Source organism: Lissotriton helveticus, chromosome 3_1 (genome assembly GCF_964261635.1).
Source record: "Lissotriton helveticus chromosome 3_1, aLisHel1.1, whole genome shotgun sequence".
Taxonomy (NCBI): domain Eukaryota; kingdom Metazoa; phylum Chordata; class Amphibia; order Caudata; family Salamandridae; genus Lissotriton; species Lissotriton helveticus.
In genome coordinates, this window is record NC_136061.1 from 352,115,476 (window position 1) to 352,143,255 (window position 27,780).

The window sequence follows — 27,780 nt, forward strand, 5'->3', positions numbered from 1 at the left end:
TCAGGGTCAGGAGAGTGGTCTCCGAGGATGATGCATGCCAAAAACAACTGCAGACCATGGCGAACAGGTTTTCCACAAGAGGCTATCCAGAGGATATGATACAGAAATCTATGACAAGAGCACTAACGAAAACCAGACAAGAACTATTGACTTACAAAGCATCCACTAAAACACAACGTATAACATGTGTAAGTAAATTTTCCAACGTGAGTACTCAATTCAAAAGAATTATACACAAGAATTGGCAAATAGTAAAAATGGAATCAGACTATAATGGTATATTTGATCAAGAGCCCTTATTTGCACATTCGAGAGGAAAAAACATTGGTGAACTTTTGAAGAAATCCAAGCAGGCTACCCACCACCAGACATACAAAGGAACTGTCCCATGTTTAAATTGTGCTAATTGCCACAACATCATTAAGGGTACGAACATTAGTCACCCCATGAAAGGACACAAAATACCTCTTAAGGTCAACGCTACATGTGATGCCACCAATGTGGTATATTTATTGAAATGCCCCTGCGGCAGCGTCTATGTGGGACACACGGAAAGAAAACTGAAAGTGAGACTAACAGAACATAAAAGCAACATTAGAACCCACTCATCAAAATCCACTGTAGCGACACATTTTGCTGAGAAACGCCACAACATCAACCAATTGAGAGCTTGTGTTTTGGAAGTGATACCCAGAAAGGAAGGTGCCATGAACAAAAAAAATCTGTTGAAAAGAGAAAATCATTGGATTTATCATCTTTGTAGCCTTAAGCCGAATGGCCTGAATGACAGAACAGAATTCACATGTTATTTATGATTCATCTCACTTTATGCCAACATGTAATTATTATCAATATACAGTCAACAGTAACATTAGTAATTGCGCGAGGGATGAGCCTTGGAGTCCTGATTAACCTCGACGTTTAGAACGTTCCTAGTTTTGTAGTCATTGAATGTTAAAGTTAATTTGGTTGCATTCACAAAAAAAAGCGTTTTTAAAAAAAGACGCCAGTTTAACCTAAAGCGCATGCGTCAGGTACGCGGCGTTAGTCTACACTCACAGCAGTGAGAACGTAATAGCAGGACCTCGCACGGCGAGCGGGATACACTTTTCAGCAACAAAGGTGAGCAATGGCGGATATAGATACGTTAGGAGTAACCTCTACGTGTTAATAGAGAAGGGAACCCCATTTATTGAAAGCCGGTTAAGTTGGGCATTTAACGTTACACGTTTTAGCGGAGCGGGTCGAGGGAATCCAGTTTAGAGCATTTATACAAACAAGCCGAGTCGATTAGGATCACCTTAACACATAAGCAGAACATCCGCTGACCACTTTGTTTAAGGGGTACTTAATACGCCTCCACAGTTAGATTAGTTTAGACGGTTAACAGCGCGTAAAAATACGAATATTACAAAGAATTGATACAATGTATATGTTGTTTTGTTCATTTGTAGACGTTCATGATGAAGGTGTGTGTAAACACCGAAATGCATTGGAACTTAAGGATTGTTGCAACATCTTACTAAGAAGAGAAGTGATTTAAATACAGTTTTTTTGAACATTTGAACAGTCGCATGAAGTTTTCCTTGTTATAACAAAGCTGTAGGAGTACAGCACATTAACACTGGTGCCATGGGAGACACACTTATGACATAATAGGTGTGCAACTTGTTGTCTAAACGTTTACACTCCAGGAGGGGAGTGATTCCCATGTAAGCACGGTAGAAAATTCTTCAGAATAGGCGGTGCACGACCCTTTTTCCAGAACGCTTCACCTTGGAGATACCCAGTAGGGACCATCTCACAGGGAAAGCCAGGATGGGTTCCCCAGCGGTCTACAGCGCAGAGATACTCCTTCGGGAGTCGATTCTAGCGCTTTAGAAACCCGCAATTAAATTAAATTAAATTAAATAGCGTTGGTGGTGGGGGTCCCTCCCTCCGTTACTTCCGCACTGCTGTCCCAAGGACACCGGTCTCACAGGGTTGCCCAGATGACAGAAAATCCCCCCACAAACGGTAAAATAGTGGCCCCACCGTCCTCTCTCCGATGGGAACTACCCTGAGGAACTGAGAAGGACCCCACTGAGTCAAGAGACCTCCATATCTTGGGCCTAATCGAGTAAGAAAAGCAGAGGACAGAGGTTGCCCGGGGGAGCTGCATTGAGACACTAAGGGACGACCCAGCAGCCCCTGGAACATTGTGCTACACTGATCCACAACCATGGCCAGGGACAAAAAATCCAAACCGCAAGGCAAGGTAAATTGGACAAATTCACGAAAATGATTGCCCCACTGGCAGACCAGGATACCGGGCATCCCACAATGCAACGCTCCTGCAAGCTATCCATGCAGACAGGGACACGCTGAGAGGGAAAATAGGGGAAGTCCGCAAAGAGGTCACACTTCTACACCAAGATCTGCGTCAAGAGTCGGAGAGGGTAACACAGGCGAAAAAAGAATTTCAGGGGTAGAAGACTCGACACATATTGTAGTGTAGTTCCTTTATCCCTGATAAGCTCTGCGCATTGGAATAATAACAACTATATGTGAGAAGTTGGCCTGACATATGATGTCCACTATTCTAGTGGGCACCTTGCAGCAGTCCAAAGGACCCTTATTCATGGTAGGTTTAGACAACCTTTATAGAAAGTTATCCTAGTGGTAGCTGTGGAGAGCAGCCTTCAGGCTAAGTCTTGAAGGAATGTAAAGCAGGTTGTTTTACCAGTCTATAATCTCTTGAATGATCAAATGAAAGAACACCACACCAGGTATATATATAAAATATATGTATTTATTCTAAACACAACCCCTCTAGTCTCTTTATATGGCTAGAGGCAAAAGTACAATACAAGAACTTAAATAGCACACAGTAATCTAGCTCAGTATACGTTTTACCCAAGGGGCCTCACAAACCATGTACTAAGAAAGTGGAGTAAGTACTGCTCTCAACACAGAGACCAGGCCTAGAGCCTATAGAACCGCTGGGGCAACCAGGAACCACCCAGGGTACGTACGCAGGAGACCCACGGGAAACGCATGCAGTGTCTAAACACAGCTGAGAATCACCATTGACTTCTATAGAGAAAGTAAGTTTAAGTTACAGTTTTAAAGTTTAAGGACACCTTGGCGTGGATTACGGTGAAACCCTTTCAGAACTGGACACTTCGAGAGTCAAGACCCACGGGAGCACCGAAGTACGCGTGTTACCTCACCCAGGGAAGCCGGGTGCATAGGTTTCTTTTTGTGTCGGGTTTCGTCGTCGATTCTAATGGAGAGCTGCAAAGAAGTGCTGCAGGCGTCCAGGAGAAGAGTGTCCGGATGGATCCAAGGGTGGATCTGGGATCTGAAGAACCTGAAAGCAAAGGGGGCAGAGTCTGGGTCACTAGCCAGTGACCAGGATGGCGACAGGAAGAAGGCTGCCGATGTCGGGTGCTCTCAAGGGATGTAGGTGAAGCTTGACTCTTCAGCCACGAGGTCCAGGAGGCGTCGACAAGAACCAGGACCTGGATTGTCGGTATCCGGATTGGACCCAACAAGCCTTGGCAACAGCAACTCACGCAAGATGACAAGTGTCAGGATTCGGCAATGGATAGCTGTGCGGGTCCGTAGTACGGAGCGAGCAGCCAAAGAACTACAAATCCTGGCGGGGGGAGGGGGGTAGTCTTCCAAAGTGTTTGACACCAAACACGACATGTTTTGATAAAGCCATTCCAAAGTTAGCATTAACTGCGAGGATTATAATGCACTTAAGAGTATATGGTATGGCTATATCATAGAACAGCTATAAGGAAGGGATTCAGAAAGCTGCAGAGGGGCTCAGCTCATGCTAGGGCACCCTCTCACACAAAACCAAGCACTCTGCCTTTAGGATTGTCAAGGCATGCCATAGGAGTGACTTATAGGTTAATATGTGTCTATATATATAGGTAGATATAGGTATTCTATATCTAAGTAAGGGGTGCTTACACCACCTTACCCAGGCTGCAAGTGCAGACCTGTGGTGCCATTTTGGAAGGCTTCCCAGTGGTGGCATAATACATGCTTCAGCCCTGGTAGGCCTCAGGGGTACCTATGCCCTTGGTACCTAAGGTACCATATACTAGGGACTCACAAGGGTAACCCAGTAACCAATCTGGAGTGTACCTAATGTACAGGTAACCAATTTAGAGAGAGAACAGCTAGGCTGTGGTCCTGATTAGCAGGGCCACAGCCAGGGTAAAGTCGATAAACCAGTGAAACACAGCAAAAAGAGGGGGTAACCATAGGAAGCAGATCCTACTCTCCTACACCATAGATTTGACATATGACTGAGGTCAGTATGTCTCTATCGAGTACATTAAACTGAATTACTTGTGTGCGCCAGCTAACTCAGAGGCCACTAGAAACTTCTCGGATAAACAAGAAGGGATTCGTTTCTGACAACCGCATAAACATGACAACTTTGTTTCCCTTAGAATCGGAACAATCTCAGAATCGTGGAAACAATAGATAACAGTTTCCCTAAGTCAATTGTGCATGCTTCGTTTCTACAGAGTTGCACAGAAATAGAGAGATGGGCGTTTCAATAAAGAAGGGTTTATTGAACAGTCTTATTTCTCATGCAAGAGATATGAACTGCTGCCATCGAAAGACAGAATGAGAAGTATAATACGTACAGGTTAGGAGTAAGATAAAATAATACTGCAAGAGCATGGTGGGTAGGTATGACCTATATTCATAAAAATACATGCATAAATAACACAGGCTAAAATACTCATCTGGTGCTTCTAAAATAATCCTACCCAGTGAACCTAAGCTAAGTGTATTACGAGGGAAGAAGTAGGTGCTGTTTAGCTATAGTCTAGTTAGCCAAATTTTAGTTTTGCCAAGTGTTTGCCAAAAGTTTCCCTAGGTTCTAGTCTGCTCCATACCTTAGAATGAGTGAGGTTGGAATCTCTTTCCGGGACTCGATCCCTAACACCCCGCAATGGGAGTCAGAAACACAGGAGCTGGATTCTCGGCGAGGAGGATGACAGCGTCTGGTCAATGCGTCAGGCGGGGACTTGACTTCCTTCTGAACTTGCCGTGGTGAGCCGCGTCGTGCAAATGGGCAGCCGAACCGTGGTTTGCCATGGCAAATGAAGGTATATTTATACCTTGAAGGTGTTTAGGAATGCCAGTATTGATGTACAAGCCGGGCATAAGAACGTCATGAATGAACCCCTAAGGAATAGATGTTCATGCATAATAAATGAATTCTTGGATAAATCAATATCCAAGCAAGGGTAAGTCCTAAAGGCTTAAGAGTCTGGTTTTCCAAGAACTCGTTGTGACAAAGATGAACGGATGCAGTTGACCGTGCCTGTATTTGGTTAGCATGAGCAATGTCTAAATAAGGGCTGGATTTCTATGCCTAAATATGGGCAATTTGAATTGTACCTATATAAGGGCATAAATCGGGAAATCTATATACGGTATCTAAATCGACTCCCAACAATACTATGCGGAAGGAAGTCTCGGAACTCAGTGATACGATGAAGGAGATGGTGTGGAGAGTAGACGATGCCGAAAATCGTGCAAAGAGGAACAACCTACGCATCGTGGGATTTCCCGAGGGAGTTGAAGGCTCAAACACTGGAGAGTTCCTGGAAAATTGGCTATAGAACACCTTCCCAGAGGCGGGCTTCTAGACATGCTTTGTGATAGAGAGAGCACACAAAGCACTCAGAGCAAAACCTCCCGCAGGTGCCTCTGCCCGCCCTCGTATTGCTAGGTTCCTCAATTTTCAAGATAGAGACTTGATCCTGAAAGAAGCGAGGAACCTGGGAGAACTCCGACATGCGCATGCTAAAATAATGAGATTCTCCGACTACTCGAGAGAGGTACAATCCCAAAGGCGTACATTTGACTCGAGGAAGGCCAAACTCAGAGCGATGAACATTCAATATAATCTACTATTTCTCGCTAAACTCAGGGTCCTTTTCAAACAGAAAACTCTATTTTTCCACACCCCAGAAGCACAGAAGTAGCATGGGCATGGATAAATAAACGGCCCCCGCTCCGATCGGGAAAGGACAATAGAAGATCCTCCGTTGTCGACTGGCAGCAGGCATTGGGACCCAAGCAATGGCGTATAGAAAAGCAACGCAGGAGATCCGAGGTGCTCACGAAACGATGGAAATCCACATCGCTACCAGAGAAATGTACCTCACAGGAAGTAACAAGAGACTGTGAGCCCTAATTTATTAGTCATTCATCATTGTTGTTAAGTAGAATTGTTTTTGATCCACTTTGCATGTTTCCCCCTACCTCTACCTACCATTAGGCGGATTTCAGAGGAGACCAAAAGTGAGACCACAGGGAAGTTGAGGGTTGGGTGGGCGACAGAGCTCTCAGAGCCACCCGCGGCACAGTTGTCATGTTGACATATGGGCAGGAGAGGGGGTTGGGGAGGGTCATTGTGGGGGGACAAAAGGGACAGTTGGAATATTAAACATCACACGCAGAATAGATGAGGACAGCTGGCTCAAAACAGCAGTCCGACATGAACCTCAAGGCTTGGGGCGGGGAAGGATATCCTCTGATACGTCACAAATCCGTGGTGTACCATCCCTTGCCCGTTGGAAACATTTGAGACCTACAGGACCCATACGGGCTAGAAGATAAACTCTGAAAAATCCAGTGTGTACACAGCTGGACGTGAGCTATATCAAGCTGATGTCACGGGATGCCTGAAAATAACCCCAAATGGTTTTACCTACCTTGGCATGTGCATTACCCTGAATAGAGAAACGAGTATGCACCATAACCTCCATAGAGTGGTTGCAGACTTCCAGAGCGACTTAGACAGATGGAAAACGCTGCCACTGATACTCCTCTGAAAAGCAGCTATGTACAAGATGATACAACTACCAAAGCTCCTCTATATACTTCAAAACACATATCATAAACTGCAGGATGAAGTGTTCACCAAAATAGAATGGATAGTCTGAATGTTTTTTCTGGGCTTGTGCAAAACCTACAGTGGCACTCTGCGCACTGCAAAGAAATCAATACAATGGAGGCATATCCCATCCTAGCACTATAGCCTTCTACTGGGCGGAGCACCTCATTGTCATCAACGACTGAGAACACGTCCCAAGTGACCACCCCACATATGCATTGGAGCAAACCCAGTTTAGCTCCTCCTCTCACATTCACAACCTTTATGGAGGGAAAGGCACGAAAAGACTGGATGATAAAAGCAGAAAAGGGAATGCACTGGGACAACCGTGTGCCACAGGAGACCCCATTATGGGCGGGAACACATTTAAAGGAGTTTGCAAAGCTGCAGGGCTTCAAACACTGGGATATGCTGGGGAGTTCAAAAGTGGAAGATATATTGAAGCAAGGGGCTCTCGCTTTATTTGACTTTCTACAGAAAGAGTACGAACTAACACAACACTAACACAACACTATAAATACCTACAGGTTACTCATGCCCGGAAATCACAAAAGTTCGAAAAGGAGGCAATGCCTGAATATGCACCGTTGCAGGGAAGACTACATAAGGGAGAAATTGGATAAAAGGCGATCTCCTAGACCTATAAGCCCTGAACAACAATTAACCAGACACATTAGTTAACTTAAGGGCTACATGGGAGGGAGAACTTGGGCCTCTAAAGACGTAGACTGGGAGGCAGCACTGATGCACCCCAGGGAAGTGGCAATAAAAGCCGCCTCCGCCTGATACAATTTAAGATCTTACATAGGACATATTATGACAGGGCCCGGCTACATAACTTTGGAAGAGCAGCAACACCTCCATGCCTCCGATGCCACACTGAATGGGGGCTATATCTCCACAACTATGGCACTGCAGGGTAATCACTGCTTACTGGACCTCCCTCGCCAGAGAAATTAGCCGCAAACTAGATGTACCAATACCAATGGACAACAAATACCTACTGCTAGGAATAACCACAGAGACAGACCTGCCTAGAGCGAAATTACTGTTTGCAAATCTGGGAATAATTGTAGGGAAGAGAGACTTAGCAAAACACTGAGGAGCACCAACTCCACCCACGTTAGATGAGTTGAAAATGGGGATGGACTTATATATGATGGCAGAAAAAGTGACATGCAAGGCAACAGGATGTCCAAGGAAATTTGATAGAATATGAGATATTTCAGAATTATAAATGCAGGGGGTAAGGGGGAACACGCAGTCTCAAAATAACAAAACTATGACATCGGGGGTTTGCACGACACCCATTAACAGAGGGCCCACCTATCCCAATTAATATACTTGGTATGCCTTTACCAACTCTGTAATCAAACGACTTAGATATATAATGCCTTTTTATAAACTCAGCACATCTTGCAATTTTTGTGTCAGTAATACAACAGTTGTATAAAAGAAAAACAATACAAAATTAATTTCTTTTAAATCTCTAAAATCCAAACACAGAATCCTGGAAAAGCACTGGAGAAGCTTGCACTCCACCTCACTCCAGGATGTATAAATCCTTCATCAAAAGGCAAAAGACTCCTTTACTCCTACCACATCTGAGACACCATCTGTCCATCGAAGAGACTTCAAAAAATGATTGCTGAATTCTACAACCTGGAGAGTACTGCCTCCAAAGTTACTCATTCTCAAGAACTATGTGACTCACTAGCAGACCACTTAACCTTTAATGTCAAAGAACTGGAAAATTATAGTGGCACAACAATTAAACAAAAGAAGATAAACCAATCAGCCTGACATCATTTATGCCCTCTCAGTCAACCAAACAAACTCAGCTTTGCTCCATCAATCCGGGGTCTTCCAAGGACTTCATCAACCTCATAACCAGGAACGTAGGAAGGGGGGTGCGTTGGATGCGGACCGCCTCAAGTATCATCATTGAGGGTGGGGGGAGGGGGGGGGGGTCAAAATGGCAAAAATATGTGTTTTAAACACATGATTTTCCCATTTTGTCACCCCCTCAGTGATGACACTTGTCACCCCGGCTTGACAAAATGGCAAAAATATGTGTTTTAAACACATATTTTTCCCATTTTGTCAAGCGGGGGTGACAAGAAATTTTCCACACTGGGAGCCACCAGACCTTGCTACTCCACTGCTCATAACACATTGTGGCTCAGCTGGTTCTCAAGCAGACTAATCCCCCAAGATCAACTTCCAACAACCATGCAAGGGCCAGAGCTGTCATTAACCACTCCTTGGTGTTGGGGCCCAACAGAACCTTCTTCTTAATGACCAAAACTTATGAAAAGACCTGCCATCAGCCAATGGTGGGTGTGAGTGTTTGATTGGTTCAGATTCTCCGTCCATCACCACCCCCTTTTGTACCGCTTTGTTTGCCATAAGTTGGCAGGGTTTGCTCAGACGTGAGTCCCTTGCTCACTTTGCCACTGGATTCAAGCAAGCCTGGCTGAAGACGGCTAAAATGCCAGAAACCGGTCCTAGGAAGCTTGTTTCCGGTCCAGGGAAGGCATGGCTTGGCAGTTCGGGCTGGACTGTTCCCATGAGGCACAGGGTCAGACTGATTTGCATATGGCCATGTCTGAACTGGGGTGGCAGAGTGGGCTAAAGAACGGTGATGGATTAAACCCAGATCTTTTGACTGGGTGTAAGTGTTTGATTGGTTCAGATGCTCCGTCCATCACCACCCCCTTTTGTACCGCTTTGTTTGCCATAAGTTGGCAGGGTATGCTCAGACGTGAGTCCCTTGCTCACTTTGCCACTGGATTCAAGCAAGCCTGGCTGAAGACTGCTGAAATTCCAGAAACCGGTCCTAGGAAGCTTGTTTCCGGTCCAGGGAAGGCATGGCTTGGCAGTTCGGGCTGGACTGTTCCCATGAGGCACAGGGTCAGACTGATTTGCATATGGCCATGTCTGAACTGTGGTGGCAGAGTGGGCTAAAGAACGGTGATGGATTAAACCCAGATCTTTTGACTGGGTGTGAGTGTTTGATTGGTTCAGATGCTCCGTCCATCACCACCCCCTTTTGTACCGCTTTGTTCGCCATAAGTTGGCAGGGTATGCTCAGACGTGAGTCCCTTGCTCACTTTGCCACTGGATTCAAGCAAGCCTGGCTGAAGACGGCTGAAGTGCCAGAAACCGGTCCTAGGAAGCTTGTTTCCGGTCCAGGGAAGGCATGGCTTGGCAGTTCGGGCTGGACTGTTCCCATGAGGCACAGGGTCAGACTGATTTGCATATGGCCATGTCTGAACTGGGGTGGCAGAGTAGGCGAGAGAATTGTGATGGATTAAACCCAGATCTTTTGACTGGGTGTTAGTGTTTGATTGGTTCAGATGCTCCGTCCATCACCACCCCCTTTTGTACCGATCAGCCAATATCAGCATTCATTGAAGGAAACAAACTTTTCTCAGATGACCAAACTTGATTCATCACCATACCTTGCAACAGAACCTTGACAACATCGGAGCATTTGACACTGTTCTTCACTTCTAACCTCAAAGACTGATGTCATTTTAAATCATTCCCTCCATTCATCCTAAAGTCATTCCCCTCAACAGCCGGTGTCCCTCAAGGCTCTGTCATCCTCTCACTCCTCTTCAATATGTACCGTCAGGGGTGTAGAATTCGCCTAGGACATATTGTTTGAGGTCAAGGGCAACAAGTTTTCATGTGAATTTTGTCCTTGGGACAAGTAGGCCCAATCCCATGCAGCACAAACCATTTGGCTGCCAGTTTGCAGTACCACATTATGGATCAGGAAAGGGCACTGACTGCAGTTAAGGTCATATTTTTGTCCATATGTTAATGCTGTTGAAACTTGTATTTATGGTTCATTAATTGGAAGACGTTATTATTAGGGTGAGTGCTCTAAGTAAATGCTGTAACCTCTGACTGCACTTCTGACATGGATCCAGTATAAAAATGTGTGCACACGTTTTCAAAGTTTAGCAACATGAGGCTACTTTATAATGCTCCCAGAATGGTCTCTAATTTGATACAGATATTTGCAGAAGCTTGAAAGCATGATTGATGATTCTTTGCTTTCAAAATAAAATGCAGGAATTTTTTTCTTTTCATTAAACTACTGTAAAATTTAGAGTACCATTTCTTTGCAGCATCCTTTAGTAAAATGTGTTGATGTATACTAGTATTTCCCAAAAGTATTCATAATGGAAAATCAGTTTAACCAGTTTCAATAAGATTATGGGAAACAAAAATAAACAAGCATTGGCAAAGCCAGTAGGTCTAAAATTGGTGGTAAGTTTTTTAGTTTTGTCAATGTGTGACTTTTGACATGGTTTTTGTAAAACCTTATTGGTGTGGGAGCTGCTGGGCCCTCGCCATTTTAACATACATTGGCAAAAGCAAAAATTGTTTTTGGTCTAAAAAAAAATACACTGCCACAGTAGTTACTGCCATTGAACAAAACTACTTTGTGTGCCGATATGCTCCTTGTGAAAGAGCAGAATGCTGTCACTCACAGTGAAGCCAGCAAATACAGAGAGAGACAGAATTTTAATATACGCAAAAGGTAATGGTCAATGCCAGACCAAATTAGGGTCCCAATTATTAAAGAAAGTCTCAAAGGTGCACCCATGGTATATGCCCTTGCATTATGTGCAGCTATACGGCTTTCATGAATTCCCAAAAATTAATAGAAATAGGACAAGAAATAGTACCCTAGGAAATATTTGTAAATGCATTTTAGCATGAGCAAATATGCATGTGTATGTTTGCTCACGGGAAAATCTGAGTGTTTGCAAGTTCACTTTCCCTCCAAGCACTTTTATTCCCAACTCTGAAAGAAGGTTTACATTTGCCATTGCCAGGAGTAAATTTCCAACATTTCTCAGTATGGGAAAATATTAGAGAAGAGTTGATGAAAACCCTTAAAACATGCAAGTTAGTAGGTTTGCACAGATTCAAGAGGGCGTTCTAACACTGGAACTATTGCTTATCACTACCTTCAGCCCCAGTATGAAGATCTGTGGAAACGTTGCAATATAAAGGGATTGCAAGTATTGAACCACTACTATGGTATGAGCCCTGGCATAATCAGAGATGCTATATTAGAGCTCTTATATAATGAGATTGCTGCCATAATTTGTTGCCGCACTACATGACGCTGAAGGGACAAGTGGATTTTGTTACAGGACAAGTAGATTTATGAAGCAACCTGCCCAATGGACAAGTATATATTTTATTAAATTCCACACCCCTGTGTACCTCAGGGCTGTTCCTCACCTCTTTTCCTTCTTCAGCCTCAACTGCTACTACACTACTAATTAAACACAAATCATTCTAAAGTTTGAAAAAGCAATCTGCATTCTTTTAGCTAGGAATCCCTCATTCAAGTCACCATCGCTTTAGTGCTTTCATATTGCGACTATGAAGGCACGCTATAACTTACAGCCCCTTTCAACCTCCTTCAAAGTCTGCAGAGAATACAGATGCCAGGCAACTCCTTTGCCTTTATTTCCAAACACACAGCTCACCAATCATACATTCTGTGCACTAACTGCCTGAGGAAAGATATATCACCTTCAAAGCAATGCGCATCACACATCGAACCATCCTTAGCACTGGACCATTCTTCCTTCAAAATAAACTCCACACACAGGGCGTAACAAAGACCCCTGAGGCCCCCATGGTGTGGGGGGTGGGATAGGCTTACCCATACTGGAGGGGCCCCCCTCAGCCCTACTGAAGTGAGTGTGAGAGGCCCCTTCAGAATATATCGCAGGAAGCCCCCTCACATTTTGTTACACCACTGTTCACACTTACTGCCAAACTAAACCATTGCGTTTAGGGTCGGTGCCTCTCTTTACCATCTCTTTTTTCAAAAAGACTTGCACTCGCAAAACCTTGCTCATTCCAGACAGCCCAGGCCTGGAACTTGAATCCCGTAACAATAAGAATACGTGCCAACTACCTCAAATTTCAGATGGCATGAAAAACCTTGCTTGTTCCATTGACATAAGTGTGTGCAACTTCTTCCATAATCATAATTTTCTGCAATAGCTCATGATTAAGCACAACCACAAGTTCTCCAAACAGTGGTTATTACACATCCCCGATCTTCACTCACCACACTCAACACTTCACATGTTGGTTCATATGAATCACCACACCCTTTCAACCTTGCTGTATGAATGGGCCTCCCAGAAACCCAATGAAGTTGGGAGCCTTAGGATCCTTGACATGGGTAGGAAGCTCTATTTAAATTCTGTAATGCAATATGATACAACATTCAGACACTTCTACCATGATGACCTATATTGCAGTGAATTATTTTCCCAAGAATAGTGCTGATCTGTGGTCTGGGCATGGTTATGGGTAGGACTCGCAGATGAAAGGCGGGTTCGGCTGTGCTGGGCTGTGATGAAGAGGGCTATGCTTCGCTGGGCTCAGGATTGGACAGTACTGGACTCAATGCAGAACTGGTCTTTAATAGTCTGGTCTGGGCCATACACTGGTCTAGACTCTGCAGTAGTGCTGGAACGATGCAGAGTGGGGGTGTTGACTAAGGTCAGTAAAACAGAGCACCTCTCATGTTACTGAGCGAGGGGGTGAATGAGAATGGCAAATGTGTGTTGTATCCTATCCACCAAACTCTACATCAGGCCCTCAGTTTTTTATATTTTCCAGAACAGATCAGCTTTAGATTTCACCTGGACTATCTCTATCCTTTATAATACTCGAAGTCATCTAGCTCTTAAACGCAGTTCTACAGCTCTTGAGAATATTTAGACCCTAATAGTACCCATGGTAGAAGTGCTTTACAGTGCACAGACTCACTTAGTACTTGATTTGGTACACACTCACTCTACTCTTGACTATAGCTGGAATTCCTGCAACAATGATATGACTCAAATTCCCTCTGTCTATCTCCTAATGAAGACTGAAACTGCTTTAATCAAAATCCAGAATCCTTCTTGTCCTGACTCACAGTGTTCTTTATCGTGTCTTGATTCACTCTTTGATATTTCACAGACGTCCTCTGGTCTTGTTAGTGCACACAAAAAACTGATCTTCGTTATATCCACGCTCACACAGTTCTTCACTGTGCCAAGTGTCTTGGATTATCCAACACACAGCAGCATGCCTCATCAGGAGCCAGAAGATATAGGACCACACCACCCCATCTCAACTGAACTACACTGGCTGCCTCACCAACTTCAAAACCAGTGAAATCATCTACAGAGCAATCGCAACCAACATCCCTACCTATGAGGCTGACAAGCACCCACCATCTCTGGTGGCTCTTGGCACACCCGTAGCCACGACACCAATGGGGTGAGACAAAGAGGTGGGAAAAAAGAAAAAACAAGACAACAGGCCTTCTCCTGCTATGCACCAACATCCTCATATCCTTCATCTGTCAAAGTCTGCATAAAGGTAAACTACTGCAGTGTTACTGATACTGAATTAAAAAGACAAGCAAATTAAGTTTGACAATTAATATTTTTAAAAGGTGGCTTTCGGTTTGCACTCGCTTCTCATAAGAGGCACTACCTTGGAACATTTAGTATTTTTTTATTTAACAAATGTCTTTATCAGCATCGAAATAGCAAATCTGGACGGATTTGTCATTAAATATATTGCATCAAAGCAAGAAGTAAAATGTTTTTTATTGGCTTTTCACACGTGCTTGTATGCGTTTCACTTGGGTTTCTCTTTGCCTTCTGAGAAGTCAAACTTCGTAACTATCTCAGCAACGCAGGGATCAGGTTTCGCCGGCTTACAGACATCAGCTTTGAGGTTTGTCTCGTCTTTTCTGAGCAAATGGCGTCTTTTTCAGGCACACCCTGAGGCCCCATAAATAGCTAGCCTACCTGCACCGAAAGTAATCTAAACGGCAGAACATCCAGCAGACCTCTGCTCCAGTGCTACAGCAGGTGTTATTCCGGCAGCATCCAGGCGCTCGCGCCCACCAGTAACTGGCAGGATGAGCGCCTGCTGTACTTGTGAGACAAAGGGCTGCGCGCGAGCGCCACCTGTGGCGGGAGGACTCTTCAGCTCGCACCTCAGCAGCTTTCCTCCCATTCAGCAGCCGAGCTTTGCTGCCACAGGCCGGGCAGCATTTCAAGGAGAGCAGTTTTCGCATCACTCCACCGAGCTGGGATGGGGGTGCTCCTCTCTCTTCTCTTTCCCACGCCACTGATATGGCCTGGAACTTGCCTAAAGTCCCCCTCCTCTTCACCCTCAACCCTTGGGGGTGGGCCCCTCCCGGTTCTCCTGGGGCTCAAACCTCCCCCCCCCTCTTTTTACCTCCAAGGCAAACAATTCAAGCACCACACTGTATTGAGCACGACACCGTTCCTGGGGTCACCGACAGCACGCGCAGGAAGCATAGGAAAACAGCCGCCATCGAAAGGTGCCCAAAATCCCTGGAATTTCCGAGGGTAACAACACCTTTGGAGACCGCCCTGTCCTTTTAGTCCAGAAACCTGCAGGTAAACAAAGGAAAAAGAATAGTTAGGGCCTCCGCCGGAGGCCGGGACCCACCCATCGTGCTAGGTTTGTTCCCCCAGGCTGGGGAGCGGTGAATGAGAGGTCGTCCTCAGTCTGTGTCTTGTTTTTGTCTGCCAGATGCCTTCTGACAGTGGTGAGTTTTTTGGATACCGAGGCGGTAACCTCATTACTCCACATTCATTTCGAGTTTTTTAGTCGCTGTTTAGGTTGTCTTCTTGATGTGTGATGCTTTGTCACAGTTGAGGTTGTATCACAAGGTCAGCGATGTGATAGGCCATGTGTTGCGGGCAATTTGGTTTGCAGAAGTGTCAGCAACTTTTTATCGCAGAGTCTTGTTTTCGTCTGTCAAATGTCTTCTGGCGGTGATGAGTTTTTGATGGCTGCCGCAGCGGTTGCCTTCTGACAGTGATGAGTTTTGGGTGCCTGCCAGGGGGTTGCCGTCAGGCAGTGATGAGTTTTGGATGCTGGGTTGCAGTTTCACTTTCACAAGGTTAGCGCTTCGATGGGTCGCGGGTAGCGGTCAAATGGGTTTGTAGAAATGTCTGCAAGTTTCCTGATCAGTGGGTTTTCTTTTTGATCCAATCCTTTGTAGAATGTCCTGTTGAGTTTGCCGAGATGGTCGTCCAACATCTCAACGCCTAGGTCTCTATGGAGGTCTGCTGTTCTTGTGAAGATAGGAGCACCTGCTGCAATCCATAAGGCCTTGCTCTGTAGTCTCTGTAGGTCTTTCCGATGCTGCGGGCGGCAGCCACTCCAAACTGGTGAGGCGTACGTCATGGTTGGTCGAATTATTGTGGTGATTGCTCGCACCTTGCTCTGCATGGCCATCGATTTGGTCTTCAGGAGTGGGTATAATGCAGCCTGTTTTGTTGCTGCTTTCTGGCAGGTCTTTTCTATGTGGTTTCTCCATCTGAGTTTAGAGTCCAGAGTCACCCCAGGTAGGATCTGCTGTTTTCCCATTTGATCTCATCCCCATTGAGGAGGATATGTGGGTGTTTCCTGTTCACCTTCCTGAGAATAATGTTGCTGGGGTTTTTTCTTGTGTTCAGGGTGATCTGCCAGTCACTGTACCATTTGGAGAGTCTGCAGAGCGATGTCTCAAGGTTCTTAAGCCACTTCCTTGTAGCTAAAGGATTGGGAGAGGACTGCAACATCATCGGCGTAAAGGGCAAGATCAGTCTTCTTTTGGTCTGTGGGGATGTCGTTTGTGAATATGCTAAAGAGGAATGGTACTAGGATTGATCCCTGAGGTACTCCAGCACAAATTGGGCGTGGCGTTGAGCATTCTTCTTGTACCGCCACATGAAAGGTCTGCTTTGACAACTTGCTAGACAGCAGCTTAACCAGGTAGCTTGGAAACTTGAGCTTGATAAGTTTGTAAAGCAGTCCCTCAGGCCATACTCGGTCGAATGCTTTGGCTACATCCAGAAAGACTACTCCAGTAGACTTGTTGATGTTGAATCCATGGCTAATGATGTCCACAACTCTGAGGAATTGGTGATTGGTTGAGTGGTCTTTCCGGAACCCAAACTGTTCTTTGGCGAGGAGGTTTTCGCTTGTCGCAAAGTCCACGAGGCGGGCAAGGATAACTTTTTCGAAGAGCTTTGATAGCCAGATAGCAGATATATGGGGCAGTAATTTGCAGGATCTCGTAGTGATTTCCCAGACTTGGAGAATACGAGGACTCTTGCTTCTTTCCAGGCGTTAGGGAAATACTGGTGCTGCATACACGCGTTGAATATCTCAGCAATAGGATCCACTGCCGTATCTGGGAGCATCTTGAAGGCTTGGTTGGCTATTCTGTGCTTTCCCGGTGCCTTGCTGTTTTTTAGTGTCTTTACCAGGCCAATAATTCGCCCATTGAGCATTCCTCAATGATTGCCGCTTCTGTTTATGGTGGGTGCTCCGGGTGGTGCTTAGCGACCTCTTGCTTGACTTCTGCTGCCAGTTTGCTTGCCTGGTTAGGCCTGAAGGATGCCTCCAGTGTGTCAGCGAAGAGCTCAGCCTTGTCCCTGTTGCTGCATGCCAAGTGAGTCTTCCCTTGTATCGGTGGGTTTGGTTCCTTCTTCCCAGTCAAGCGTCGGGTCATTCTCCAGAGAGAGTTGTCTGTGTCCTTCAAGTTAGCTGTAGCTGCTTCCCATTTTTCACCTCGGTGCTGGCTTATTTGCATCTACAGCTGTCTTGTCAGCTCATTGTACTTCTTCAGCAGGTCGGGGTGCGATTCCTTTGCCACTCTCTCCGGGCTCTTTTCTTGTCAGCTATCGACTGCTTGATGCCCTTCAGGAGGTCGTAGATAGAGCATCGTTGAAGTTTCTGCTCGGGAACGCTGCGCTCAATAGCAGTGTGGACTGCAGCTGTGAAGTGGTGAACCGCCTGGTTAATGTCTTCAATGCAGCGTAGGGGGCCAGGGACCAGTGTCTCCTCCAGGCTTCTCTTGTATAGGCTCCAGTCCACCTGTTTGAAGTTGTGCCTGGTGCCCTGATGCTGGTCTTCAAGTATGTCTCCAACTGTGATCAGCACTGGGTTGTGGTCGGACGTCAGTGCTATTAAGGTTTCAAGCTCCATAGACTGGGAGAGATTCTTCATGATGACGATGTCCAGAACATCTGGTTTATGCAGTGCAGAGCCTGAATAATGTGTTGGTTGAGTCGGGCCAGCCACTACAAAATCCTCCTTTTTTGAGTGGGCAAGTAGAGCGTGTCCTTTGCTGTTTACCGTGCGAGAGTCCCAGCACTGGTGCTTGGCATTAAGGTCCCCTCCAATTAACGTTGGGATGCTGGGGTCCAGTAAAGCATCCAAGTCCTTTGGGCTTAGCTTGCCTGGGGGTGAGTAGGCAGCAATCAGCTGTAGAGGGCCTGCAGATATTTGGATCTGTATGCCAGTTGCTTCAATACTCCCCACTGGTGGTAGTGAGATGTCGTGGTGCTTCACTTTTGTACTGACAACCACCGCTGTTCCTCCGCCCTTGGGTCCGGTGGTGCGAACTGTGCGGTACACCCTGTGGTTTGCTATGTTGAGCTTCTGGCTTCCTTGGAGATGGGTTTCGGAGATAAGCGCTATACTCACATCCATGGTTACCATCAGTTGCAGGAGTTCTGCAGTTTCCTTCTGAATGCTGTTAGCAAGAACAGGGAGTTTCCTTTAGATTTTGCTGCCATTTGGGTGTTTTCTTCACCGTGGAAAAGTCCGGCAATGAGATTCGCCACCATTGTCACCACAGGGTAGATTTTCATGTCGGCAGCTGTTTTCGCAATGAGTTCCTGCCAGTTGATGGCTAAGCCTATTTCACAGGATGGTGCTGGGGCAGTTGTTGGTGGTGGGCTGTCCTGTTTGGGTCCTGTTGCTTCTGCGTATGTTCTTCCATCCAAGCGCGCGTTGCTATGGCTGTTGGTTGGATTGCCAGTTTGGATCCTGTGTGCTAAAGCGGATTTGTAAGTCTTCCTTTGTCCCTGGTCTGTTGCTGTTTAGTGTAGGGAAGTCTTTTGTGGTTGGGGGAGTTTGCGTGGTCCATCCATCTTTGCCTTCTGCAGGTAGGGACAGCCGCGATAGCTTGCTGGGTGTGGTCCTGTGCAGTTAGCACATATTGCTGGTTCGGTTTCCCGGTTCCTTGTGCATTGGTTAGAGGTGTGCTTGCCTCTTATACCCTGGTGCGGTGGGCAAGCCAGTCCCAACCAGCTTGCCTGAGTTTACCCGAGCGCGTGAACCGGAAGCACTAATAAGCGCTTCCGGTTCACGCGTGCCATCAGCCAATCGCCAGTGGACCCAGCGGAGGCCCGGGGCGCCGCGTCACTACCGTGCACGGCGCCACCCGCCTCCCATAGATGCAGGGGACAGGCGCGACCGCCATAGTGGCGGCGTGCCCGAGTCTGGGCCCTGCCTCTCAAGACTCTGTTGGGATGGGAGCTGGGCTTGGTCGGGCTGGACTCCACAATGCGCAGCCCTGCCTTTGGCAGTGGTGCTGGAACAATTCTCAGAGTGGGGGTGCTGCCATTAATGTTATATCACTGAAGTCATAGGGATTGTGAAAAACCTAAGTGCCACACAAAAACAAGTGTAGCAAGTGTGCCATGCCCATTCAGCAGAAGAGTGGTAAGGTTTTTACAGGTATAACTACATACCACAATCGATAATGTGTGGAAGTCGGGTTTTGGCATATATTTAACATTTTTGCATCACCAATTAAAGGTTCTTGATTTGTGTTCGTCCTATTAATATCTTTGTTTGCATCACACTTCAGAATTGCAAATAAAAATTGGTTAATTTGTGCTTTCCCAATTGCTAATTTATTTTGAAATATGTGCATAGTTCATTTACAGATATTTAAATGTTGTGTGCTAGAAGAAAACTGACATCCTACAGCTTTCCTCCCACATCCTGTAACCCACAAGGATTGTCAATTAGACCACTTTGACAAAATCCTCTCACTTTGCAGTCAGAAAAATAAAAGTAAACACTAGTTTCCAAATAAGCAGCAATTTGTCAGAAGGTATAGTCTATCATGTGAACTTTTTTTTATTACTCATTCGCCTTCTGAATTTCCTGCCTTGAATTTTCAGCTGCAAAAATGTGCTGAAATGTCTGGGCGGCAAGCCCACCTAAAATTGGAAAGTACTGGGGGAACGGGGTGAAGAAAGAATAACCCCTCTTGTAATTCCTGATTTCTCAGGTGACGCTGAGGTTTTCCACAGTATTCCCACTTCATGGCGTTACTAATCTCAGTGGTATCGTTATCATCAGGGATGGGAACATCACATAGGTTTCCCAGCTTCTTATTATGATTCCCTAAATATATACATGACTTATTACCTAGACACCAATAGAGCTATTGCCAACTTTCAAAGTACCCTTCCTGTGAAGATAGTAGCTGAGAGGGCCTAGTGGCATGCAGACTGTTCTGTGTATCGTACGTACAATAAGACCTTTTGGAAAAATGGCAACCTCTCTGTGATTCCAACTGGTTCCTATTTCCTATTTTCCCCACAGAACCCCATCTTCCACTAACCATTCAGGGCACAAGAATAAATAATTATTTTGAGCTCACAGATCTATCCGTGTCTGTATTGAATTCCAAAAGCGGGGCCTTGCATCTGGCACAAACCAATAAGCAGGTGTTTCTTAGTGTATTCTGTCAAAAGATGGAGCTATGCAGTAGTGGAGGGCCGCCAATACATGTTTATGATGACATTGACCATTTACTCAATGCACTCTACAGCAATTTGTTTTTGGTGCTTAGATGATAATTATTACCTTACTCAATGGTACTCATTTTAACAATCTCAATAGGATGGAATGCTGACTCAAGATAGCTGGAATTAAAACCTGTGATCCGCAGGTCCCAAATACGTCCGTGCAGAAGGTGCTCAACCTCCAGAGCTACTATTTGTTTCTAGGAGGGACACCCACAGAACCCTCAAATAGAGAGTGGGGTCACAGGACCTCAGCACCAATTAAAGATAGTGGGGAAGAGGTCTCACAGGTGGATCCTTATTTCACACTTTTATTACAGAGGTGGTGGAGGGGCAGGTTCATTGTAGGGCTGCGAGAGCCAGATTCATGTCAGTTTTTCATGATATAAATATGTAAGATGAATGTACATTTGACTGTAAATGGATCTAATTTACATAGTCAGTGGGTCTCCTGAAAATGTGGCATGGGTCATAACCTCTGGACCTACGTTGGACACACTTTAATGAGATTTGCTGCTCCTGAGTCATGATGTTGTTCTTTCTCTCGCTAGTGGTCTACAGTAAAGACCTGCCAACCGAGGAAACTCTGGACCACAAGCTGAACGCAGACGAGTTTGTTGAGGTAAGACATTAGGGTGAAAATATTCAAAATCCGGTTGAATATGATTTTCTCTGTCTAAACATTGCTGATCTTATGAGGCAAATGTGGACCAGCTGCAATATGCTGTCTCAATGCAACCCTTACAATTTTGAGAAGTGCTGGAACCATTTTCAGAGTGGGGCTGCCCGCCATCAATGTCATGTCACTGCAGCCATAGAGATTGTGGAACACTCAAGCATCATACAAACAACAAGTGTGGCAAATGAGCTGGGCACATTCAGCAGCGAATGGTAAGAGTGTGGTATGCAGGCAGAGGTGCATTTTGGAGCACACTGTCATAAATAATCTACTAAGGAACGGTTTGGTAGCACATTGTCAATTACAGACAGCACATTTTCCATTGAAATGTCCACTGAATTTGCACTGACATGTAGGTTTCTGATTAAACTATATGGCAGCGACGGCTGGCTTGTACCGAGTGTGGTGGACGGGGGCACATACAAAAAATTCACTTACCTTCCTAGCGCAACATCCTCCTCCCTCCTCCCTCCAGTGTTTTCCAGAAAGCTCCTGATACAGGAAAATGCACAACCCAATTTTGGCACTGCTCTCATAGCATGAAAGCAGCACCAGGATTGGATAGAGCAGCCTCTCTCAGCGCTCCTAAGAGCACTGGAGGCCTGTTCTTTCTCTAACCCAGCTGTGTAAGACAGCTAGGTTAGAGAACTTTAAAATATGCATGTCTGGCTGTCCGTCGCAAGAGGGCCGGCCAAACAGACATCCGCATTTTAAAGCACACAGCTCTGTGCTGCTGCCACTCTGCAGTGCTGACCGTCCTGACACTTAGCTCAGGATGGGTCAGATGCTGAAAAATAAAACGGTAATAAATAAACTTCATTACAGTTTTATTTTTCAGCTCTGGGTCTTGTGGGGCGACGCTCTTCTGCTCAAATGCTGGAGCCACCACTGCTATAAAGCGTACAAATGATAATGTGCGGAACTTGTGTGTTCACCAAGTAAGTGTCTTGATTTGTTTTGGTCCTATTACAATATTTGTTTCCAATACGCTTTAGAGCTATAAAAGAAAGTGCTTCCTTTATGCCTTCTGAGCTGATGATATATTTTTAAATAATTGGACAGTTTATTTTGTTGTGTGTTAGAAAAAAATAACATTCCGTTACCTTTGCTTTGACATTCAGCAAAATTGTCACATAGTTCACAATACAACATTCTCTCATTTTGCAGTCAAAGAAAGTAACATAAACACCAACCACTGTGTTAAAAGAATAAGCAGCATTTTCTAAGAAGACAGGGCCTAACATTTGACCTCTGGGACAAGATAAAAATTAAATTTAAATGCTTCGTTATTGCTTCTTCACCTTCTGAACTCCAGTATGGCTGCAGGACCCCTCACCCCCAGCAACCCTCCGTCTAACACCTATGGTCAAACCTTTGTAGTGTCAACATTCCATTACCCCCACACCAGAGGTAGTAAGCAAAGATAAATGTTATCCCAAAGTTGGACTGTGCTCACATTTTAAGTTAATGTGTGAACTATTTATATTTCAGAATTTCTTTATTGTGAAGGTGCCATCTAAATATCTTAAGTCATTCCTTGGTTAGCAAATTATGTGGTGCTTGTTCTGGCAAGATATACTTCAACTGCTCTCAGAATCAATTGGAATTACCAGTTTAAACAATCTGATCGAAATTCATAGGTGAAATGTTTCATGGCACACTCTGTGTGCAGTACAGTGTAAAATACATTCCAACAACATTGTGTTTAAAGGCAAAACATAATCAATATAATTACCGAGAATGCAATCTGCGCATTATGTTTTCAACAGTACAAAGAGAAGTTCTGTCATGGGCCATTATTTATAAACTGGCTTGTATAAAACTAATTTTATAAAACAATTAATATTTTACCAAATTAATATAATGTTTTTAAGAACCAGCAGAACAATCGAATCACCCAAAAATATGTAACTCACTTAATCCATTTGTAACAGCTTTTTAAGGCCACAAATCCAACATTTTCTACGCTCCACTGTAGACGCATGCCTTTGCACAGCCGTTGTCTTCTGCAGTTCAGTAGAGTATTCTTAAGTCATCACTTCACTGGCCTGACGCACTTCGAAGGAATTTCACCTCCCTTGAAATGGACGCATCTTTTGTGTATACATAATCCATATGCGCCTTGTTTCATTCCCATTCTTTGGCATGTGCATTGTATGGCCTTGGATACTTTAATGGAGTCTTCCTTTTTTGTTATAATTCACCCACATACTTTGATTGAAGCCCACTCTTTGGCCACTGTGACCTCACACGTTATGGAGTCGCACTCATTTGTTACATGTTCAGCTTGGTGACATATGTTTTAGTGGAGTTGCCCTCATTCATCACATCACTGCCAGCAGAAGCTTCGGTAGAGTCACACAGTCGCATACGTTTCAATGGTTTCTCATTCCCTTTATGTTTAGGACACCATTCAATTTAATGATGTCTCACTTCTTCCTCCTAAGTATGCCCCAAACACCCCAATGGAATTCCCATTTCTCCTCATTATAAATATGGTCAGATATACTTAACTGGATACACTTAACTGGAGTCAGACTCCATTCTTACAGGTATGGACATATACATTCCTTAGGGGTGCTGCAGCAGTTAATTATGATAATACGAGTGACATGGATCCATCTCTGAACATCACAAAAATTCACCAGGACCTTTATTAGAGGTCGTGCTAAAAGAAAACTAAGGCGCAAATGATTTCTTTTTTACACACTTGCCTATTGCTAGCTGACAGCGAATTGTACTCATATATTTAGGGTTTTGCTCGTTTTACCTTCCTCTAAGCACACAGAAAATGTGTGTGCCTGTTATAAGGCCGTTTTTGTATCTTATTGTACAAACTACTAAATTTAGCGGTAAAACCCAACACCAACTTCACATAAACTGTAACTGGACCATGGGGGTACAGTGCCCAATTTAGCTCCTCTCCCTAAATGAGACAAATGTATAATGTGGTGTTTCTGATGAACCTGCATCAAGTAAAGCCATGCCAAAGCCCCACGGGAAACAAAAACATACATGTACCTCTATCAAAACCCCCTTTCTGCTCTGCTTTAAATATCTTAAATGAATGGATTTTTTTGGAAATTAGGAGAGTTGCCAGGTGTCCAGTCTGGGTTTTGAAATGGAAAGCTGCATGTGGTATACACACCACGTCTGTCCGGTGCCAGGAAGGCTGGACAATACTAGCAGATTTAGGGGCAAGCATATGAAAAGTGGTGCAGCACAGCAAGTCACCTTGCTGCACTTCGTAACTGGGAAAGGGCAGGAATGCGCCATATTTAATGCTTACGGCACATTCCTGACTTTGTCCCTTGCGCTGGAGCACAATGGACTGCCTAGCGCCAATGCAGGCACCCTTCCAACATGGTGCAAGTGTTCCTGCGTTGCATGCAGGATTGTTTTGGGGCACCTTCCTGCACAAAAACAAGCCTGAGAGGCATATTCCTCTTTCTATGTGTTCTCGAAAGAGGAAGTAACAAGGAGAAATACAGATATTCGTCCTCGTTACGCCTCTCCTGGTGAGACATATCTTTTTGTCACATTCCAAGGTTTACATGGTCTTGTAAATCTGGAAATGCTCCAAAAACCATGGGAGTTGTATGGGGACACTCACGCAACATCCATGGAACACCTTTCCAAGTTAGAGTAACGCAATGATGGGATTTACGCTGTGTTTTTGGAGCCACACAAAGCCACGCAAAGTGGCTTTAAAAATCTGACTTAGAGGTGTGCGTCACACATGTATCACTTTGCTTGGTGCAAACGTAACACAAGCCTCTCATAAATATGTCCCTTAGTCTATGATGGCAAAATTCCTTGTGCAAGCAGAAAGGTATTCCTTAACCTTCTAATAACATATGAGGGCAAATTAAAATATGGGCAATTGAAACACAAAAGGAAGGGGGCTAAGGTTGCAGGGCGAGGAGGGGTGGTTGGTGGGGTTTCTGATCTAGTGTGGCAAGAAAGAATTCATGGAATTGCAAAGACATCTGGTCTAAACCAGGGCTAGCCAGCCTCACCCTCTTGATGCCACTAGAAAGGATGTGTGATAATGAAGAATGCGAAAATTAGGAAATGCATTCATGAAGAAGTGGTTATAAGTAACCAAAAATGAGAAGTGTGTTTGGCTTTGAATTAGCTGTTATGAAGAGCCCATTATAACGAATATCAGAATTAGGAAAACACCTTGCAAAAACCCAACACCTTATCCTAAATGCAAATTCAATCTATAGCAGTATCTCAAATTGTAACCCGACCTAAACCAGAGCCACAAGCTATACCAGAGGTCTAGCCCGAATTAATTCTCTAACCTTAGACTGACCTTCACACTATAGCAAACCTAAATATAACTTTAAATATAGACTGATCAGTCTAACCCTTCAAACAAGCCTAGCTGTAACCCTAACCCAAACCACAGCTGGAGGTCTAACCCAAACCACAGCTCTAATCTAACCGGCAAATCTAACCCTAGCCTGATCTTTACTCTAAAGCTAACCTAAATATAACTTTAATCATAGACTGATAAGTCTAACCCTTCAAACAGCCATGGCTGTAACCCAAACCACAACTGCAAGCTTAACCCTAACTCAGAACCCAGCGCTAAACCAAACCGCAAATCTAACCCCAACCACAATTTTAACCTTAGGCTGACCCTTACTCTAAAGTTAACCTAAAGATAACTTTGTTCATAGGCCGATAAATCTGACCATAACTACAAGTCTAACCATAACCCTGAACACAGCTCTAAACCAAACCACAGCTCTTACCTCAACCAAAATTCTAACCTTACCCTGACCCTTACTCTAAGCCTGCTCTAAATCTAACCTTAAACATAGACCTACAAACCTAACCCTACAAAAAACTGGCACTCACACAATTCCTGAATCTAACTCTACTCATAGATCTAATTCTGCACGTATAGCTTGTTAATAATGCACTTTTACAAAAACGTAATTTTTGTTTTTTTGGCACATGATAATATTTCATTCTGCAGCTCGTACGTTTCTCAGCAATATCGGTGTATTACAGTCCGGGTAATAGTTGTAGGAATGTGGACAGGCACGTCCCATGCATAATAATAATGTAAGAATAATTATTGTTAGAAATGGAATGTTTTTATTAATCAAAACCTCATCAAGTTCACTTTTGTCTTCACATTTCACTATTCTAGTGATCTTCGTTCTTACATAATGTCTCTAATATTAAGTATCTGAGAGTGGACAAGGCCATCAGTCCTGTGATGTTTCGTATTTCCTTCCTACTCTCTGCACCTTGGCTCGAACGTTTTGCCTCCAGTTTTAGCCTCGCTTGTCAAATAATGCAGCTCCTCAAGGTCTTTCATTGGCCATTTTTATTGCCACCACCGTTCTTTCTCCACAACATTTATTGGAGGCAGCTCCATGAGTTCACCACACTTTCCTTGAACAAGAGTGTTCTAAAAATATTGCTGCTTCCACCCCAGCCTCTCCCCCCCCCCCCTTTGCTACCTCAGCTCTTAAATAATGGCCGCCAGTTCAAAAGTACTAGATGTTTTAAGGATATCTTTCTTTTGCCATTTTTATTTCCATTTAGGTATACTTTTCGTGCAAGAGTGTCATTTTGGGTCGAGTCACAGCAGAACATGAGATTTTTCATAATATTAATACAATTTGGAAACCACAACCAAGTGTAAAGACACTGTATGTGTCTTTCTCTGTACTCTGTATCTCTATGCGTAATAAAATCCAAGCATCGCACGAACAGGAAAGAAGAAACAAGTTCTTGTTTTCTTTGGACATTTTTTTTTGTTTTGGTTTAAAATACTTTGGATTTTTCCCAGCAGGCTTCAGTATCCCATCCTGGAATGTGTGGCTGCCCCGGATGTCATCTCGGGCTATTTAGGGAACAGGGCTGTGACTGTGGTTCAGGATATTCTGAGCGCCGGTTATGCGGAAAAGAAAAATGGCCATAATTCAGCCTCGTTGTTCCTCCTCGACTTCGCTTTCGTGCACTGTGCCGTGCACACTTATTCCTTACCCTCCGACTCTTTGCCTCCCCATTATATATGTTTTGGAGTTGTTTATCAATTATCACCACTGCCTGCTCTGGTTTAAGTTGTGTACATTTTAAAGTTACTAGACACGACTACAAGGCACCATGATACGACGCTCCAGTCCTGGATTTCTATTTAACAATCTGTTGCATTCTGGGAGTTGTGGTGTGTTGAGACAGTGGAACTAGCACTCCCGAAAACAGCACACGAAATGTGAGATACCGAATTGATGCCATTCATAAACCTCCTTCCTGTTCCCTGCGCACATATTGCAGGAAGCAGTCTGATGACCAAAGCCCCAATGCCATAATCCTTTCCCTGACCCAGCGCCTCCGAGCTGCCTCGTGGCCAAACCAATTCTAAAACAATGTGTCCCGAAGTACCTCAGGGGTTTCCCACTGCTTTCCAATGTTCTTCGCATGACCCACAGAAGCTGATGAGCAGTCACCTGGGCCCTGCC

General features: G+C 44.6%; 1 protein-coding gene across 2 annotated transcripts in view; it reads left to right on the plus strand.

Moving 5' to 3' along the window:
• Positions 1–27,780, plus strand: part of EFCAB5 (EF-hand calcium binding domain 5) — a 335,299-nt gene that overhangs the window by 78,809 nt on the left and 228,710 nt on the right. For both annotated transcript variants that reach the window (XM_078680019.1, XM_078680020.1), the window contains exon 5: positions 21,162–21,232. In XM_078680019.1, coding sequence (XP_078536145.1) covers positions 21,162–21,232 — 71 coding nt within the window. The remainder of the gene's footprint in view (positions 1–21,161; positions 21,233–27,780) is intronic.